General features: G+C 60.7%; 4 protein-coding genes across 4 annotated transcripts; all 4 read left to right on the forward strand.

Moving 5' to 3' along the window:
* Positions 1-1,606: 1,606 nt before the first annotated feature.
* On the forward strand, positions 1,607-1,909 carry LOC308060235 (feather keratin-like; the record flags this gene model as incomplete). The annotated part of the gene is made up of 1 exon (XM_080378702.1): positions 1,607-1,909. One exon carries the CDS (start codon positions 1,607-1,609, stop codon positions 1,907-1,909), a length of 303 nt encoding a protein of 100 aa, XP_080234828.1.
* A 4,235-nt stretch (positions 1,910-6,144) lies between these two features.
* Positions 6,145-6,447, forward strand: LOC308060236 (feather keratin-like; the record flags this gene model as incomplete). The annotated part of the gene is made up of 1 exon (XM_080378703.1): positions 6,145-6,447. The coding sequence occupies one exon, from the start codon at positions 6,145-6,147 to the stop codon at positions 6,445-6,447; it is 303 nt and encodes a 100-aa protein (XP_080234829.1).
* A 4,235-nt stretch (positions 6,448-10,682) lies between these two features.
* LOC308060237 (feather keratin-like) lies at positions 10,683-10,985 on the forward strand (the record flags this gene model as incomplete). Its single annotated transcript, XM_080378704.1, has 1 exon — positions 10,683-10,985. The coding sequence occupies one exon, from the start codon at positions 10,683-10,685 to the stop codon at positions 10,983-10,985; it is 303 nt and encodes a 100-aa protein (XP_080234830.1).
* Positions 10,986-15,220: 4,235 nt separating this feature from the next.
* On the forward strand, positions 15,221-15,523 carry LOC308060238 (feather keratin-like; the record flags this gene model as incomplete). Its single annotated transcript, XM_080378705.1, has 1 exon — positions 15,221-15,523. The coding sequence occupies one exon, from the start codon at positions 15,221-15,223 to the stop codon at positions 15,521-15,523; it is 303 nt and encodes a 100-aa protein (XP_080234831.1).
* Positions 15,524-17,561: the final 2,038 nt, after the last annotated feature.

Below are 17,561 nucleotides of genomic sequence, written 5' to 3' on the forward strand. Positions count from 1 at the left end.
GACACCCGCAACTGCCCCCAGGAGCTATGACCTTTAAAAGATAATCGAGAGTGGCCTCCCAAGGACATCAGCCAGCTCCCCCAGCATTCGTGGCTCTGACTCATCAGGACCCAGGGACTTCCGTACATCCAGTCCCAAGGCACACCTTCCCACTCCCTTCCTCTTCCTCAGCAACAACAACGGCTCGCCCCACACACAGCCTGCAAAACGCTCATCCCGGCTCAACTGGGGCAGGCCTTGCCATCCATCGACCCTTCGGCATGCATCCACCACCACCAGGGCCTCGCTCTGCTGCGCCGTGCAGCGTGCTTACGTCCAACTCCCCTCGGCAATCTCCAAATTCTCTTTCTGCCCGTCTCACACTGTGCAGAGAAATGGCCTCCCCTCCTCGGCATTCACCCCAAGTAAAGAGCCCAAAGGCCCTGGCTCACCAGCCTCCCCCGCCTGCCGCTCCCACTCCACCTCTGCCTCTCGCCACACTCACGGGCTCTCCAGAAATTCACCTGCCTTGGTGAGCTGGCCCACATCAAGCACTGTGGCACGCCAGACACCGGGCTGCAAACGTGCCACCACAGCTAAGGGGTTCGCTACGGAACGGGCAGCACCAGCACTGGCGGAGCCAGGCAGGGCTCCCCACGTCACAGGACCGGCGAGCTCTCAGCCAGGGCTGCCGGGATGACGGCCTGCTCTCCCAAAAAGGCCTCCTCTGCCTCTGCCCGCACCGACACCCCGAGGGACGGACCCCAGGGGGCACAAGCCCAGACACGCAGACCCCTTTCTCCCAGCTACAACCTTACAAGCAAGGCAGGCACCAAGGCACGCACAGAGCACGCTCAGTGGCAAAGGCCAGGCCTCAAGGCAGGCTTAGCAAGCTGGCAGCAAGGCAGGCACGGAGCAAATGCCACTGAGGGGGCTGCCGCTCCTGCCCGCAACAGCAGAAAGCCCAGACCAACCTTCCGGGGCTGCGAGGAAAAGGAGCCCCTCCTTCCCAGCGCACCCACAAAACACACCACACGAGTGCCACAGCATGACCTCACTGACGACACCCCACCCCTCCTAGGCTTCGGTCACATGTTCTGCATGCCCTGACACGCGCCATCAACACCAAGCCTTTGGCCTCTAATATCTGCACCTCAAAGCTGCCGCCAGGCCCAAGTGGACATGTCCTCAAGTGGAGGACACTGCATTGCAGAACTGCGGGGGAAAAACGCACCCCACCTCATTACTCACCAGGCTGTGGCACGCAACAGCTTCTTGCTGCAAAACACCGCGTTGTGCAAAGGCTGTCCCGCCCCTCAGGGTCCAGCATAAAAGCTGGCCCAGCACCTCTCTCTCTCACACGCTGCTCCTGGTGCCTTCTCCTCCACGGTCAACAAGGTGAGCCTGAAGCCCCTTCCCCTCCTTCTCCTGCCCCACACGCCCCGTCTCTTCCAGCACGCGCTGCCTCCAGACTCAGCAGCGCCGACGCCTCCCCACCGCCGCGCTCCCCGCAGCCCCACACCGCGCCTCCACATTCCCCTGCCCTCCTGTAACGCCACCCCTCGCGCCCCCACCACCCTCCGCTTCCTCAACACCCTCTCTTACAGGGCCCCTCCACACCACAGACATGGCCTGCAACAACCTCTGCAGCCCCTGCGGACCCACCCCGCTGGCTAACAGCTGCAACGAGCCCTGCGTCAGGCAGTGCGAAGAATCCCGCGTCGTCATCCAGCCTCCCGCCGTGCTGGTCACCCTGCCGGGACCCATCCTCAGCTCCTTCCCCCAGAGCACCGCCGTCGGATCGTCCTCATCGGCTGCCGTGGGCAACATCCTCAGCTCCCAGGGAGTGCCCGTCTCCTCCGGCGGCTTCGGCTATGGCTTCGGAGGCCTGGGCTGCTACGGTGCCAGAAGAGCCTGCCTGCCCTGCTAAGGGCTCCTTACACCACCCCTGATACCAGCCAACCACACGCTAGAAGCCAAGTCACGGATTGAGGACCTACCTTCAGGCTCCTGCTGCCGCATGGGCTCGCCGTCCGTGGCTCCTCCGCCCCTCAAGGCACAAAGCAAGCAGCGAAGGGGCCAGCCCGCGGTGCCTGGAAACATGAGCTACCTACCTCCTCCTCTTCTGCCACTGTCTTCTTTGCATCGCCCCTACAGCTACATCCGGTACTCTCTGCTGCAAACACCTTCTCACAAGCCAAAGACCACCGAGGCACCTCCGCCGCGCTGCTCCCACTGCAAGGCAGGAAGACCTCGGTGCTCTGGAAAAGTCTACTGCAAGGAAAGGAGCCCTCGGCTGACGGCCGCCCTACTTGCACCTCAGACCCGCTCCCTTCCCCTTGGTGCTCCTGCCATTTCACTCCTTTGCCTCAATAAAGTTCTCCCGCATGCCAGCCTCAGGTGCCTCCTCTTCCTTTCTTCTAAGGCTCTTCCAGCCTCACCCGGCACAGAACCGGGACTCAACAGGCCATCGGGGTGGGTGGACAAGGACCACAAGACCTCTCTTAGGAAGTATCGCCGCAGCAACACCACCTGCTGGCAAGCCGGTGGGCTTCCAGCCCGTGACACAAGCCCTTCACTTGCCCAAACAAAGGCTTGGACACGCTAATGCACTTCCACCCATGCCTCTGACGCAAGCTCCTCCTGTGCGCTGGGTTCACTTTGGCTGGATGCCAGGTGCCCGCCAAGCCGCTCTATCACTCCCCCTCCTCAGCTGGAAAGGGGAGAGAGAACACAACAAAACGGTTTGCGGGTCGAGGTAAGAACAGGGAGGGGATAGAGTCGTCAAAGGGTTTGGGTTGGAAGGGACCTTCAAGATCATCTAGCTCCAAGCCCTCTGCCGTGGGCACGGACGCCTTCCACCACACCAGCTTGCTCAAAGCACCGTCCAGCCTGGCCTTGAACAGCTCCAGGCAGGGGGCAGCCACAGCTGCTCTAGGCAACTTCTTCCAGCATCTCACCGACCTCACGGGAAAGAATTTCTTTCTCATATCTAACCTAAAGCTACCCTCTCTCACGTTAAATCCGTTACCTGTCGTCTTATCACTACACTCCCTGGTCAGGAGGCCCTCCCCATCTTTCCTGAGGGCCCCCTCATAGTACCGCATGGCCGCTGCAAGGTCTCCACAAAGCCTCCTCTTCTCCCGGCTAAACGATCCCAACTCTCTCAGCCTGTCTGCAAAGGGGAGGTGCTGCACCTCCTCCTCATCTTTGTGGCCCTCCTCTGGACCCGCTCGAGCAGGTCCATGCCTTTCTCATGCTGGGGGCCTTCAGAGCCGAATGCAGTACTCCACTCTCACCAGAGCCGAGTAGGGAGGGAGAATCACCTCCCTCGACCTGCCGGCCACGCTGCTTTTGACGCAACCTGGCATACGACTGGCTTTCTGGGCTCCGCGCGAACGTTGCCGGCTCATACTCAGTTCTCCATCCACCAATACCGCCAAGTCCTTCTCCGCAGGGCTGCTCTCAATGCACTCGCCGCCCGGCCTGCAGCCATCTTTGGGATTGCCCCTGGCACTTGGCCTTGTGGCACTCCACGAGCTTTGCACGGGCCCACCTCCCAAGCCTGCCACGGTCCCTCTGCATGGCATCCCTTCCCTCTAGAGCATCAACCGCAACACTCAGCTTGGCGTCATCCGCAAACTTGCCGAGGCTGCACACTCCAGCCCACTGTCCGTGGCCCTAACAAAGATGTTAAATCATACTGGCCCCAGCACGGACCCCTGAGGGACACCACTCATCACTGGGCTCCACTCGGACATCGAGCCTTTCATTGCAACTCATTGAGAGCACCCATCCAGCCAATCACACACCGAGCGGTCCACCCACCAAGTCCGCATCTCTCCATTTTAGAGACAAGGATGTTGCGCGGGACAGTATCAAATGCTCTGCACAAGTCCAGGGACGTGACGCCAGTCGCTCTTCCCTTACCCACCAATGCCTTATTCCTGTCATAGAAGGCCACCCCATTTGTCAGGCACGCTTTGCCCTCTGTGAAGCCATGTTGGCCGTCAGCAGTCACGCCTCCCTTTTCCAGGTGCCTTGGCATACTTTCCAGGAGGATCTGCTCCACGATCCCGCCAGGCACGGAGGTGACGCTGACCGACCTGTCGTTAACCTGGGTCTTCCTCTTGACCTTTCTGAAAAGGAGGGTTACCACCTGCCAACTTGCTGTGGGGACGCTCCATCCCACTGCCCGGATCATAGACGAGGATGCTGAACACGGCTGCCCCCACAGCCTGTGAGCGCGCAAGGGGAGACAGCGTCAAAGGCTCTTCTACAAAGCTGAAGTGAACACCAGCCACGTCTCTCTCCTTGTCCACAAAGCTAGCCACTCCAACACAGAAGACAGGGAGGTCAGTCAAGCACGATTCCCTCTTGGTAAATCCATGCTGACGGCTCCTCATCACTTTCTTGTCCTTCAGCAGCTTGGCAACGCTTCCGCGGAGGATTTTCTCCATCACCTCCCCTGGCAACAAGGACAGGCTCACCAGCCTCTGCTCTCCCGCATCTTCCTTCCCGCCCTTCTGCAAGACAGGAGGCCTAAGAGCAATCTTCTAGACACCCGCAACTGCCCCCAGGAGCTATGACCTTTAAAAGATAATCGAGAGTGGCCTCCCAAGGACATCAGCCAGCTCCCCCAGCATTCGTGGCTCTGACTCATCAGGACCCAGGGACTTCCGTACATCCAGTCCCAAGGCACACCTTCCCACTCCCTTCCTCTTCCTCAGCAACAACAACGGCTCGCCCCACACACAGCCTGCAAAACGCTCATCCCGGCTCAACTGGGGCAGGCCTTGCCATCCATCGACCCTTCGGCATGCATCCACCACCACCAGGGCCTCGCTCTGCTGCGCCGTGCAGCGTGCTTACGTCCAACTCCCCTCGGCAATCTCCAAATTCTCTTTCTGCCCGTCTCACACTGTGCAGAGAAATGGCCTCCCCTCCTCGGCATTCACCCCAAGTAAAGAGCCCAAAGGCCCTGGCTCACCAGCCTCCCCCGCCTGCCGCTCCCACTCCACCTCTGCCTCTCGCCACACTCACGGGCTCTCCAGAAATTCACCTGCCTTGGTGAGCTGGCCCACATCAAGCACTGTGGCACGCCAGACACCGGGCTGCAAACGTGCCACCACAGCTAAGGGGTTCGCTACGGAACGGGCAGCACCAGCACTGGCGGAGCCAGGCAGGGCTCCCCACGTCACAGGACCGGCGAGCTCTCAGCCAGGGCTGCCGGGATGACGGCCTGCTCTCCCAAAAAGGCCTCCTCTGCCTCTGCCCGCACCGACACCCCGAGGGACGGACCCCAGGGGGCACAAGCCCAGACACGCAGACCCCTTTCTCCCAGCTACAACCTTACAAGCAAGGCAGGCACCAAGGCACGCACAGAGCACGCTCAGTGGCAAAGGCCAGGCCTCAAGGCAGGCTTAGCAAGCTGGCAGCAAGGCAGGCACGGAGCAAATGCCACTGAGGGGGCTGCCGCTCCTGCCCGCAACAGCAGAAAGCCCAGACCAACCTTCCGGGGCTGCGAGGAAAAGGAGCCCCTCCTTCCCAGCGCACCCACAAAACACACCACACGAGTGCCACAGCATGACCTCACTGACGACACCCCACCCCTCCTAGGCTTCGGTCACATGTTCTGCATGCCCTGACACGCGCCATCAACACCAAGCCTTTGGCCTCTAATATCTGCACCTCAAAGCTGCCGCCAGGCCCAAGTGGACATGTCCTCAAGTGGAGGACACTGCATTGCAGAACTGCGGGGGAAAAACGCACCCCACCTCATTACTCACCAGGCTGTGGCACGCAACAGCTTCTTGCTGCAAAACACCGCGTTGTGCAAAGGCTGTCCCGCCCCTCAGGGTCCAGCATAAAAGCTGGCCCAGCACCTCTCTCTCTCACACGCTGCTCCTGGTGCCTTCTCCTCCACGGTCAACAAGGTGAGCCTGAAGCCCCTTCCCCTCCTTCTCCTGCCCCACACGCCCCGTCTCTTCCAGCACGCGCTGCCTCCAGACTCAGCAGCGCCGACGCCTCCCCACCGCCGCGCTCCCCGCAGCCCCACACCGCACCTCCACATTCCCCTGCCCTCCTGTAACGCCACCCCTCGCGCCCCCACCACCCTCCGCTTCCTCAACACCCTCTCTTACAGGGCCCCTCCACACCACAGACATGGCCTGCAACAACCTCTGCAGCCCCTGCGGACCCACCCCGCTGGCTAACAGCTGCAACGAGCCCTGCGTCAGGCAGTGCGAAGAATCCCGCGTCGTCATCCAGCCTCCCGCCGTGCTGGTCACCCTGCCGGGACCCATCCTCAGCTCCTTCCCCCAGAGCACCGCCGTCGGATCGTCCTCATCGGCTGCCGTGGGCAACATCCTCAGCTCCCAGGGAGTGCCCGTCTCCTCCGGCGGCTTCGGCTATGGCTTCGGAGGCCTGGGCTGCTACGGTGCCAGAAGAGCCTGCCTGCCCTGCTAAGGGCTCCTTACACCACCCCTGATACCAGCCAACCACACGCTAGAAGCCAAGTCACGGATTGAGGACCTACCTTCAGGCTCCTGCTGCCGCATGGGCTCGCCGTCCGTGGCTCCTCCGCCCCTCAAGGCACAAAGCAAGCAGCGAAGGGGCCAGCCCGCGGTGCCTGGAAACATGAGCTACCTACCTCCTCCTCTTCTGCCACTGTCTTCTTTGCATCGCCCCTACAGCTACATCCGGTACTCTCTGCTGCAAACACCTTCTCACAAGCCAAAGACCACCGAGGCACCTCCGCCGCGCTGCTCCCACTGCAAGGCAGGAAGACCTCGGTGCTCTGGAAAAGTCTACTGCAAGGAAAGGAGCCCTCGGCTGACGGCCGCCCTACTTGCACCTCAGACCCGCTCCCTTCCCCTTGGTGCTCCTGCCATTTCACTCCTTTGCCTCAATAAAGTTCTCCCGCATGCCAGCCTCAGGTGCCTCCTCTTCCTTTCTTCTAAGGCTCTTCCAGCCTCACCCGGCACAGAACCGGGACTCAACAGGCCATCGGGGTGGGTGGACAAGGACCACAAGACCTCTCTTAGGAAGTATCGCCGCAGCAACACCACCTGCTGGCAAGCCGGTGGGCTTCCAGCCCGTGACACAAGCCCTTCACTTGCCCAAACAAAGGCTTGGACACGCTAATGCACTTCCACCCATGCCTCTGACGCAAGCTCCTCCTGTGCGCTGGGTTCACTTTGGCTGGATGCCAGGTGCCCGCCAAGCCGCTCTATCACTCCCCCTCCTCAGCTGGAAAGGGGAGAGAGAACACAACAAAACGGTTTGCGGGTCGAGGTAAGAACAGGGAGGGGATAGAGTCGTCAAAGGGTTTGGGTTGGAAGGGACCTTCAAGATCATCTAGCTCCAAGCCCTCTGCCGTGGGCACGGACGCCTTCCACCACACCAGCTTGCTCAAAGCACCGTCCAGCCTGGCCTTGAACAGCTCCAGGCAGGGGGCAGCCACAGCTGCTCTAGGCAACTTCTTCCAGCATCTCACCGACCTCACGGGAAAGAATTTCTTTCTCATATCTAACCTAAAGCTACCCTCTCTCACGTTAAATCCGTTACCTGTCGTCTTATCACTACACTCCCTGGTCAGGAGGCCCTCCCCATCTTTCCTGAGGGCCCCCTCATAGTACCGCATGGCCGCTGCAAGGTCTCCACAAAGCCTCCTCTTCTCCCGGCTAAACGATCCCAACTCTCTCAGCCTGTCTGCAAAGGGGAGGTGCTGCACCTCCTCCTCATCTTTGTGGCCCTCCTCTGGACCCGCTCGAGCAGGTCCACGCCTTTCTCATGCTGGGGGCCTTCAGAGCCGAATGCAGTACTCCACTCTCACCAGAGCCGAGTAGGGAGGGAGAATCACCTCCCTCGACCTGCCGGCCACGCTGCTTTTGACGCAACCTGGCATACGACTGGCTTTCTGGGCTCCGCGCGAACGTTGCCGGCTCATACTCAGTTCTCCATCCACCAATACCGCCAAGTCCTTCTCCGCAGGGCTGCTCTCAATGCACTCGCCGCCCGGCCTGCAGCCATCTTTGGGATTGCCCCTGGCACTTGGCCTTGTGGCACTCCACGAGCTTTGCACGGGCCCACCTCCCAAGCCTGCCACGGTCCCTCTGCATGGCATCCCTTCCCTCTAGAGCATCAACCGCAACACTCAGCTTGGCGTCATCCGCAAACTTGCCGAGGCTGCACACTCCAGCCCACTGTCCGTGGCCCTAACAAAGATGTTAAATCATACTGGCCCCAGCACGGACCCCTGAGGGACACCACTCATCACTGGGCTCCACTCGGACATCGAGCCTTTCATTGCAACTCATTGAGAGCACCCATCCAGCCAATCACACACCGAGCGGTCCACCCACCAAGTCCGCATCTCTCCATTTTAGAGACAAGGATGTTGCGCGGGACAGTATCAAATGCTCTGCACAAGTCCAGGGACGTGACGCCAGTCGCTCTTCCCTTACCCACCAATGCCTTAATCCTGTCATAGAAGGCCACCCCATTTGTCAGGCACGCTTTGCCCTCTGTGAAGCCATGTTGGCCGTCAGCAGTCACGCCTCCCTTTTCCAGGTGCCTTGGCATACTTTCCAGGAGGATCTGCTCCACGATCCCGCCAGGCACGGAGGTGACGCTGACCGACCTGTCGTTAACCTGGGTCTTCCTCTTGACCTTTCTGAAAAGGAGGGTTACCACCTGCCAACTTGCTGTGGGGACGCTCCATCCCACTGCCCGGATCATAGACGAGGATGCTGAACACGGCTGCCCCCACAGCCTGTGAGCGCGCAAGGGGAGACAGCGTCAAAGGCTCTTCTACAAAGCTGAAGTGAACACCAGCCACGTCTCTCTCCTTGTCCACAAAGCTAGCCACTCCAACACAGAAGACAGGGAGGTCAGTCAAGCACGATTCCCTCTTGGTAAATCCATGCTGACGGCTCCTCATCACTTTCTTGTCCTTCAGCAGCTTGGCAACGCTTCCGCGGAGGATTTTCTCCATCACCTCCCCTGGCAACAAGGACAGGCTCACCAGCCTCTGCTCTCCCGCATCTTCCTTCCCGCCCTTCTGCAAGACAGGAGGCCTAAGAGCAATCTTCTAGACACCCGCAACTGCCCCCAGGAGCTATGACCTTTAAAAGATAATCGAGAGTGGCCTCCCAAGGACATCAGCCAGCTCCCCCAGCATTCGTGGCTCTGACTCATCAGGACCCAGGGACTTCCGTACATCCAGTCCCAAGGCACACCTTCCCACTCCCTTCCTCTTCCTCAGCAACAACAACGGCTCGCCCCACACACAGCCTGCAAAACGCTCATCCCGGCTCAACTGGGGCAGGCCTTGCCATCCATCGACCCTTCGGCATGCATCCACCACCACCAGGGCCTCGCTCTGCTGCGCCGTGCAGCGTGCTTACGTCCAACTCCCCTCGGCAATCTCCAAATTCTCTTTCTGCCCGTCTCACACTGTGCAGAGAAATGGCCTCCCCTCCTCGGCATTCACCCCAAGTAAAGAGCCCAAAGGCCCTGGCTCACCAGCCTCCCCCGCCTGCCGCTCCCACTCCACCTCTGCCTCTCGCCACACTCACGGGCTCTCCAGAAATTCACCTGCCTTGGTGAGCTGGCCCACATCAAGCACTGTGGCACGCCAGACACCGGGCTGCAAACGTGCCACCACAGCTAAGGGGTTCGCTACGGAACGGGCAGCACCAGCACTGGCGGAGCCAGGCAGGGCTCCCCACGTCACAGGACCGGCGAGCTCTCAGCCAGGGCTGCCGGGATGACGGCCTGCTCTCCCAAAAAGGCCTCCTCTGCCTCTGCCCGCACCGACACCCCGAGGGACGGACCCCAGGGGGCACAAGCCCAGACACGCAGACCCCTTTCTCCCAGCTACAACCTTACAAGCAAGGCGGGCACCAAGGCACGCACAGAGCACGCTCAGTGGCAAAGGCCAGGCCTCAAGGCAGGCTTAGCAAGCTGGCAGCAAGGCAGGCACGGAGCAAATGCCACTGAGGGGGCTGCCGCTCCTGCCCGCAACAGCAGAAAGCCCAGACCAACCTTCCGGGGCTGCGAGGAAAAGGAGCCCCTCCTTCCCAGCGCACCCACAAAACACACCACACGAGTGCCACAGCATGACCTCACTGACGACACCCCACCCCTCCTAGGCTTCGGTCACATGTTCTGCATGCCCTGACACGCGCCATCAACACCAAGCCTTTGGCCTCTAATATCTGCACCTCAAAGCTGCCGCCAGGCCCAAGTGGACATGTCCTCAAGTGGAGGACACTGCATTGCAGAACTGCGGGGGAAAAACGCACCCCACCTCATTACTCACCAGGCTGTGGCACGCAACAGCTTCTTGCTGCAAAACACCGCGTTGTGCAAAGGCTGTCCCGCCCCTCAGGGTCCAGCATAAAAGCTGGCCCAGCACCTCTCTCTCTCACACGCTGCTCCTGGTGCCTTCTCCTCCACGGTCAACAAGGTGAGCCTGAAGCCCCTTCCCCTCCTTCTCCTGCCCCACACGCCCCGTCTCTTCCAGCACGCGCTGCCTCCAGACTCAGCAGCGCCGACGCCTCCCCACCGCCGCGCTCCCCGCAGCCCCACACCGCGCCTCCACATTCCCCTGCCCTCCTGTAACGCCACCCCTCGCGCCCCCACCACCCTCCGCTTCCTCAACACCCTCTCTTACAGGGCCCCTCCACACCACAGACATGGCCTGCAACAACCTCTGCAGCCCCTGCGGACCCACCCCGCTGGCTAACAGCTGCAACGAGCCCTGCGTCAGGCAGTGTGAAGAATCCCGCGTCGTCATCCAGCCTCCCGCCGTGCTGGTCACCCTGCCGGGACCCATCCTCAGCTCCTTCCCCCAGAGCACCGCCGTCGGATCGTCCTCATCGGCTGCCGTGGGCAACATCCTCAGCTCCCAGGGAGTGCCCGTCTCCTCCGGCGGCTTCGGCTATGGCTTCGGAGGCCTGGGCTGCTACGGTGCCAGAAGAGCCTGCCTGCCCTGCTAAGGGCTCCTTACACCACCCCTGATACCAGCCAACCACACGCTAGAAGCCAAGTCACGGATTGAGGACCTACCTTCAGGCTCCTGCTGCCGCATGGGCTCGCCGTCCGTGGCTCCTCCGCCCCTCAAGGCACAAAGCAAGCAGCGAAGGGGCCAGCCCGCGGTGCCTGGAAACATGAGCTACCTACCTCCTCCTCTTCTGCCACTGTCTTCTTTGCATCGCCCCTACAGCTACATCCGGTACTCTCTGCTGCAAACACCTTCTCACAAGCCAAAGACCACCGAGGCACCTCCGCCGCGCTGCTCCCACTGCAAGGCAGGAAGACCTCGGTGCTCTGGAAAAGTCTACTGCAAGGAAAGGAGCCCTCGGCTGACGGCCGCCCTACTTGCACCTCAGACCCGCTCCCTTCCCCTTGGTGCTCCTGCCATTTCACTCCTTTGCCTCAATAAAGTTCTCCCGCATGCCAGCCTCAGGTGCCTCCTCTTCCTTTCTTCTAAGGCTCTTCCAGCCTCACCCGGCACAGAACCGGGACTCAACAGGCCATCGGGGTGGGTGGACAAGGACCACAAGACCTCTCTTAGGAAGTATCGCCGCAGCAACACCACCTGCTGGCAAGCCGGTGGGCTTCCAGCCCGTGACACAAGCCCTTCACTTGCCCAAACAAAGGCTTGGACACGCTAATGCACTTCCACCCATGCCTCTGACGCAAGCTCCTCCTGTGCGCTGGGTTCACTTTGGCTGGATGCCAGGTGCCCGCCAAGCCGCTCTATCACTCCCCCTCCTCAGCTGGAAAGGGGAGAGAGAACACAACAAAACGGTTTGCGGGTCGAGGTAAGAACAGGGAGGGGATAGAGTCGTCAAAGGGTTTGGGTTGGAAGGGACCTTCAAGATCATCTAGCTCCAAGCCCTCTGCCGTGGGCACGGACGCCTTCCACCACACCAGCTTGCTCAAAGCACCGTCCAGCCTGGCCTTGAACAGCTCCAGGCAGGGGGCAGCCACAGCTGCTCTAGGCAACTTCTTCCAGCATCTCACCGACCTCACGGGAAAGAATTTCTTTCTCATATCTAACCTAAAGCTACCCTCTCTCACGTTAAATCCGTTACCTGTCGTCTTATCACTACACTCCCTGGTCAGGAGGCCCTCCCCATCTTTCCTGAGGGCCCCCTCATAGTACCGCATGGCCGCTGCAAGGTCTCCACAAAGCCTCCTCTTCTCCCGGCTAAACGATCCCAACTCTCTCAGCCTGTCTGCAAAGGGGAGGTGCTGCACCTCCTCCTCATCTTTGTGGCCCTCCTCTGGACCCGCTCGAGCAGGTCCACGCCTTTCTCATGCTGGGGGCCTTCAGAGCCGAATGCAGTACTCCACTCTCACCAGAGCCGAGTAGGGAGGGAGAATCACCTCCCTCGACCTGCCGGCCACGCTGCTTTTGACGCAACCTGGCATACGACTGGCTTTCTGGGCTCCGCGCGAACGTTGCCGGCTCATACTCAGTTCTCCATCCACCAATACCGCCAAGTCCTTCTCCGCAGGGCTGCTCTCAATGCACTCGCCGCCCGGCCTGCAGCCATCTTTGGGATTGCCCCTGGCACTTGGCCTTGTGGCACTCCACGAGCTTTGCACGGGCCCACCTCCCAAGCCTGCCACGGTCCCTCTGCATGGCATCCCTTCCCTCTAGAGCATCAACCGCAACACTCAGCTTGGCGTCATCCGCAAACTTGCCGAGGCTGCACACTCCAGCCCACTGTCCGTGGCCCTAACAAAGATGTTAAATCATACTGGCCCCAGCACGGACCCCTGAGGGACACCACTCATCACTGGGCTCCACTCGGACATCGAGCCTTTCATTGCAACTCATTGAGAGCACCCATCCAGCCAATCACACACCGAGCGGTCCACCCACCAAGTCCGCATCTCTCCATTTTAGAGACAAGGATGTTGCGCGGGACAGTATCAAATGCTCTGCACAAGTCCAGGGACGTGACGCCAGTCGCTCTTCCCTTACCCACCAATGCCTTATTCCTGTCATAGAAGGCCACCCCATTTGTCAGGCACGCTTTGCCCTCTGTGAAGCCATGTTGGCCGTCAGCAGTCACGCCTCCCTTTTCCAGGTGCCTTGGCATACTTTCCAGGAGGATCTGCTCCACGATCCCGCCAGGCACGGAGGTGACGCTGACCGACCTGTCGTTAACCTGGGTCTTCCTCTTGACCTTTCTGAAAAGGAGGGTTACCACCTGCCAACTTGCTGTGGGGACGCTCCATCCCACTGCCCGGATCATAGACGAGGATGCTGAACACGGCTGCCCCCACAGCCTGTGAGCGCGCAAGGGGAGACAGCGTCAAAGGCTCTTCTACAAAGCTGAAGTGAACACCAGCCACGTCTCTCTCCTTGTCCACAAAGCTAGCCACTCCAACACAGAAGACAGGGAGGTCAGTCAAGCACGATTCCCTCTTGGTAAATCCATGCTGACGGCTCCTCATCACTTTCTTGTCCTTCAGCAGCTTGGCAACGCTTCCGCGGAGGATTTTCTCCATCACCTCCCCTGGCAACAAGGACAGGCTCACCAGCCTCTGCTCTCCCGCATCTTCCTTCCCGCCCTTCTGCAAGACAGGAGGCCTAAGAGCAATCTTCTAGACACCCGCAACTGCCCCCAGGAGCTATGACCTTTAAAAGATAATCGAGAGTGGCCTCCCAAGGACATCAGCCAGCTCCCCCAGCATTCGTGGCTCTGACTCATCAGGACCCAGGGACTTCCGTACATCCAGTCCCAAGGCACACCTTCCCACTCCCTTCCTCTTCCTCAGCAACAACAACGGCTCGCCCCACACACAGCCTGCAAAACGCTCATCCCGGCTCAACTGGGGCAGGCCTTGCCATCCATCGACCCTTCGGCATGCATCCACCACCACCAGGGCCTCGCTCTGCTGCGCCGTGCAGCGTGCTTACGTCCAACTCCCCTCGGCAATCTCCAAATTCTCTTTCTGCCCGTCTCACACTGTGCAGAGAAATGGCCTCCCCTCCTCGGCATTCACCCCAAGTAAAGAGCCCAAAGGCCCTGGCTCACCAGCCTCCCCCGCCTGCCGCTCCCACTCCACCTCTGCCTCTCGCCACACTCACGGGCTCTCCAGAAATTCACCTGCCTTGGTGAGCTGGCCCACATCAAGCACTGTGGCACGCCAGACACCGGGCTGCAAACGTGCCACCACAGCTAAGGGGTTCGCTACGGAACGGGCAGCACCAGCACTGGCGGAGCCAGGCAGGGCTCCCCACGTCACAGGACCGGCGAGCTCTCAGCCAGGGCTGCCGGGATGACGGCCTGCTCTCCCAAAAAGGCCTCCTCTGCCTCTGCCCGCACCGACACCCCGAGGGACGGACCCCAGGGGGCACAAGCCCAGACACGCAGACCCCTTTCTCCCAGCTACAACCTTACAAGCAAGGCAGGCACCAAGGCACGCACAGAGCACGCTCAGTGGCAAAGGCCAGGCCTCAAGGCAGGCTTAGCAAGCTGGCAGCAAGGCAGGCACGGAGCAAATGCCACTGAGGGGGCTGCCGCTCCTGCCCGCAACAGCAGAAAGCCCAGACCAACCTTCCGGGGCTGCGAGGAAAAGGAGCCCCTCCTTCCCAGCGCACCCACAAAACACACCACACGAGTGCCACAGCATGACCTCACTGACGACACCCCACCCCTCCTAGGCTTCGGTCACATGTTCTGCATGCCCTGACACGCGCCATCAACACCAAGCCTTTGGCCTCTAATATCTGCACCTCAAAGCTGCCGCCAGGCCCAAGTGGACATGTCCTCAAGTGGAGGACACTGCATTGCAGAACTGCGGGGGAAAAACGCACCCCACCTCATTACTCACCAGGCTGTGGCACGCAACAGCTTCTTGCTGCAAAACACCGCGTTGTGCAAAGGCTGTCCCGCCCCTCAGGGTCCAGCATAAAAGCTGGCCCAGCACCTCTCTCTCTCACACGCTGCTCCTGGTGCCTTCTCCTCCACGGTCAACAAGGTGAGCCTGAAGCCCCTTCCCCTCCTTCTCCTGCCCCACACGCCCCGTCTCTTCCAGCACGCGCTGCCTCCAGACTCAGCAGCGCCGACGCCTCCCCACCGCCGCGCTCCCCGCAGCCCCACACCGCGCCTCCACATTCCCCTGCCCTCCTGTAACGCCACCCCTCGCGCCCCCACCACCCTCCGCTTCCTCAACACCCTCTCTTACAGGGCCCCTCCACACCACAGACATGGCCTGCAACAACCTCTGCAGCCCCTGCGGACCCACCCCGCTGGCTAACAGCTGCAACGAGCCCTGCGTCAGGCAGTGCGAAGAATCCCGCGTCGTCATCCAGCCTCCCGCCGTGCTGGTCACCCTGCCGGGACCCATCCTCAGCTCCTTCCCCCAGAGCACCGCCGTCGGATCGTCCTCATCGGCTGCCGTGGGCAACATCCTCAGCTCCCAGGGAGTGCCCGTCTCCTCCGGCGGCTTCGGCTATGGCTTCGGAGGCCTGGGCTGCTACGGTGCCAGAAGAGCCTGCCTGCCCTGCTAAGGGCTCCTTACACCACCCCTGATACCAGCCAACCACACGCTAGAAGCCAAGTCACGGATTGAGGACCTACCTTCAGGCTCCTGCTGCCGCATGGGCTCGCCGTCCGTGGCTCCTCCGCCCCTCAAGGCACAAAGCAAGCAGCGAAGGGGCCAGCCCGCGGTGCCTGGAAACATGAGCTACCTACCTCCTCCTCTTCTGCCACTGTCTTCTTTGCATCGCCCCTACAGCTACATCCGGTACTCTCTGCTGCAAACACCTTCTCACAAGCCAAAGACCACCGAGGCACCTCCGCCGCGCTGCTCCCACTGCAAGGCAGGAAGACCTCGGTGCTCTGGAAAAGTCTACTGCAAGGAAAGGAGCCCTCGGCTGACGGCCGCCCTACTTGCACCTCAGACCCGCTCCCTTCCCCTTGGTGCTCCTGCCATTTCACTCCTTTGCCTCAATAAAGTTCTCCCGCATGCCAGCCTCAGGTGCCTCCTCTTCCTTTCTTCTAAGGCTCTTCCAGCCTCACCCGGCACAGAACCGGGACTCAACAGGCCATCGGGGTGGGTGGACAAGGACCACAAGACCTCTCTTAGGAAGTATCGCCGCAGCAACACCACCTGCTGGCAAGCCGGTGGGCTTCCAGCCCGTGACACAAGCCCTTCACTTGCCCAAACAAAGGCTTGGACACGCTAATGCACTTCCACCCATGCCTCTGACGCAAGCTCCTCCTGTGCGCTGGGTTCACTTTGGCTGGATGCCAGGTGCCCGCCAAGCCGCTCTATCACTCCCCCTCCTCAGCTGGAAAGGGGAGAGAGAACACAACAAAACGGTTTGCGGGTCGAGGTAAGAACAGGGAGGGGATAGAGTCGTCAAAGGGTTTGGGTTGGAAGGGACCTTCAAGATCATCTAGCTCCAAGCCCTCTGCCGTGGGCACGGACGCCTTCCACCACACCAGCTTGCTCAAAGCACCGTCCAGCCTGGCCTTGAACAGCTCCAGGCAGGGGGCAGCCACAGCTGCTCTAGGCAACTTCTTCCAGCATCTCACCGACCTCACGGGAAAGAATTTCTTTCTCATATCTAACCTAAAGCTACCCTCTCTCACGTTAAATCCGTTACCTGTCGTCTTATCACTACACTCCCTGGTCAGGAGGCCCTCCCCATCTTTCCTGAGGGCCCCCTCATAGTACCGCATGGCCGCTGCAAGGTCTCCACAAAGCCTCCTCTTCTCCCGGCTAAACGATCCCAACTCTCTCAGCCTGTCTGCAAAGGGGAGGTGCTGCACCTCCTCCTCATCTTTGTGGCCCTCCTCTGGACCCGCTCGAGCAGGTCCACGCCTTTCTCATGCTGGGGGCCTTCAGAGCCGAATGCAGTACTCCACTCTCACCAGAGCCGAGTAGGGAGGGAGAATCACCTCCCTCGACCTGCCGGCCACGCTGCTTTTGACGCAACCTGGCATACGACTGGCTTTCTGGGCTCCGCGCGAACGTTGCCGGCTCATACTCAGTTCTCCATCCACCAATACCGCCAAGTCCTTCTCCGCAGGGCTGCTCTCAATGCACTCGCCGCCCGGCCTGCAGCCATCTTTGGGATTGCCCCTGGCACTTGGCCTTGTGGCACTCCACGAGCTTTGCACGGGCCCACCTCCCAAGCCTGCCACGGTCCCTCTGCATGGCATCCCTTCCCTCTAGAGCATCAACCGCAACACTCAGCTTGGCGTCATCCGCAAACTTGCCGAGGCTGCACACTCCAGCCCACTGTCCGTGGCCCTAACAAAGATGTTAAATCATACTGGCCCCAGCACGGACCCCTGAGGGACACCACTCATCACTGGGCTCCACTCGGACATCGAGCCTTTCATTGCAACTCATTGAGAGCACCCATCCAGCCAATCACACACCGAGCGGTCCACCCACCAAGTCCGCATCTCTCCATTTTAGAGACAAGGATGTTGCGCGGGACAGTATCAAATGCTCTGCACAAGTCCAGGGACGTGACGCCAGTCGCTCTTCCCTTACCCACCAATGCCTTATTCCTGTCATAGAAGGCCACCCCA

Source organism: Falco punctatus, assembly GCF_963210335.1.
Source record: "Falco punctatus genome assembly, chromosome: 3".
Lineage (NCBI taxonomy): Eukaryota > Metazoa > Chordata > Aves > Falconiformes > Falconidae > Falco > Falco punctatus.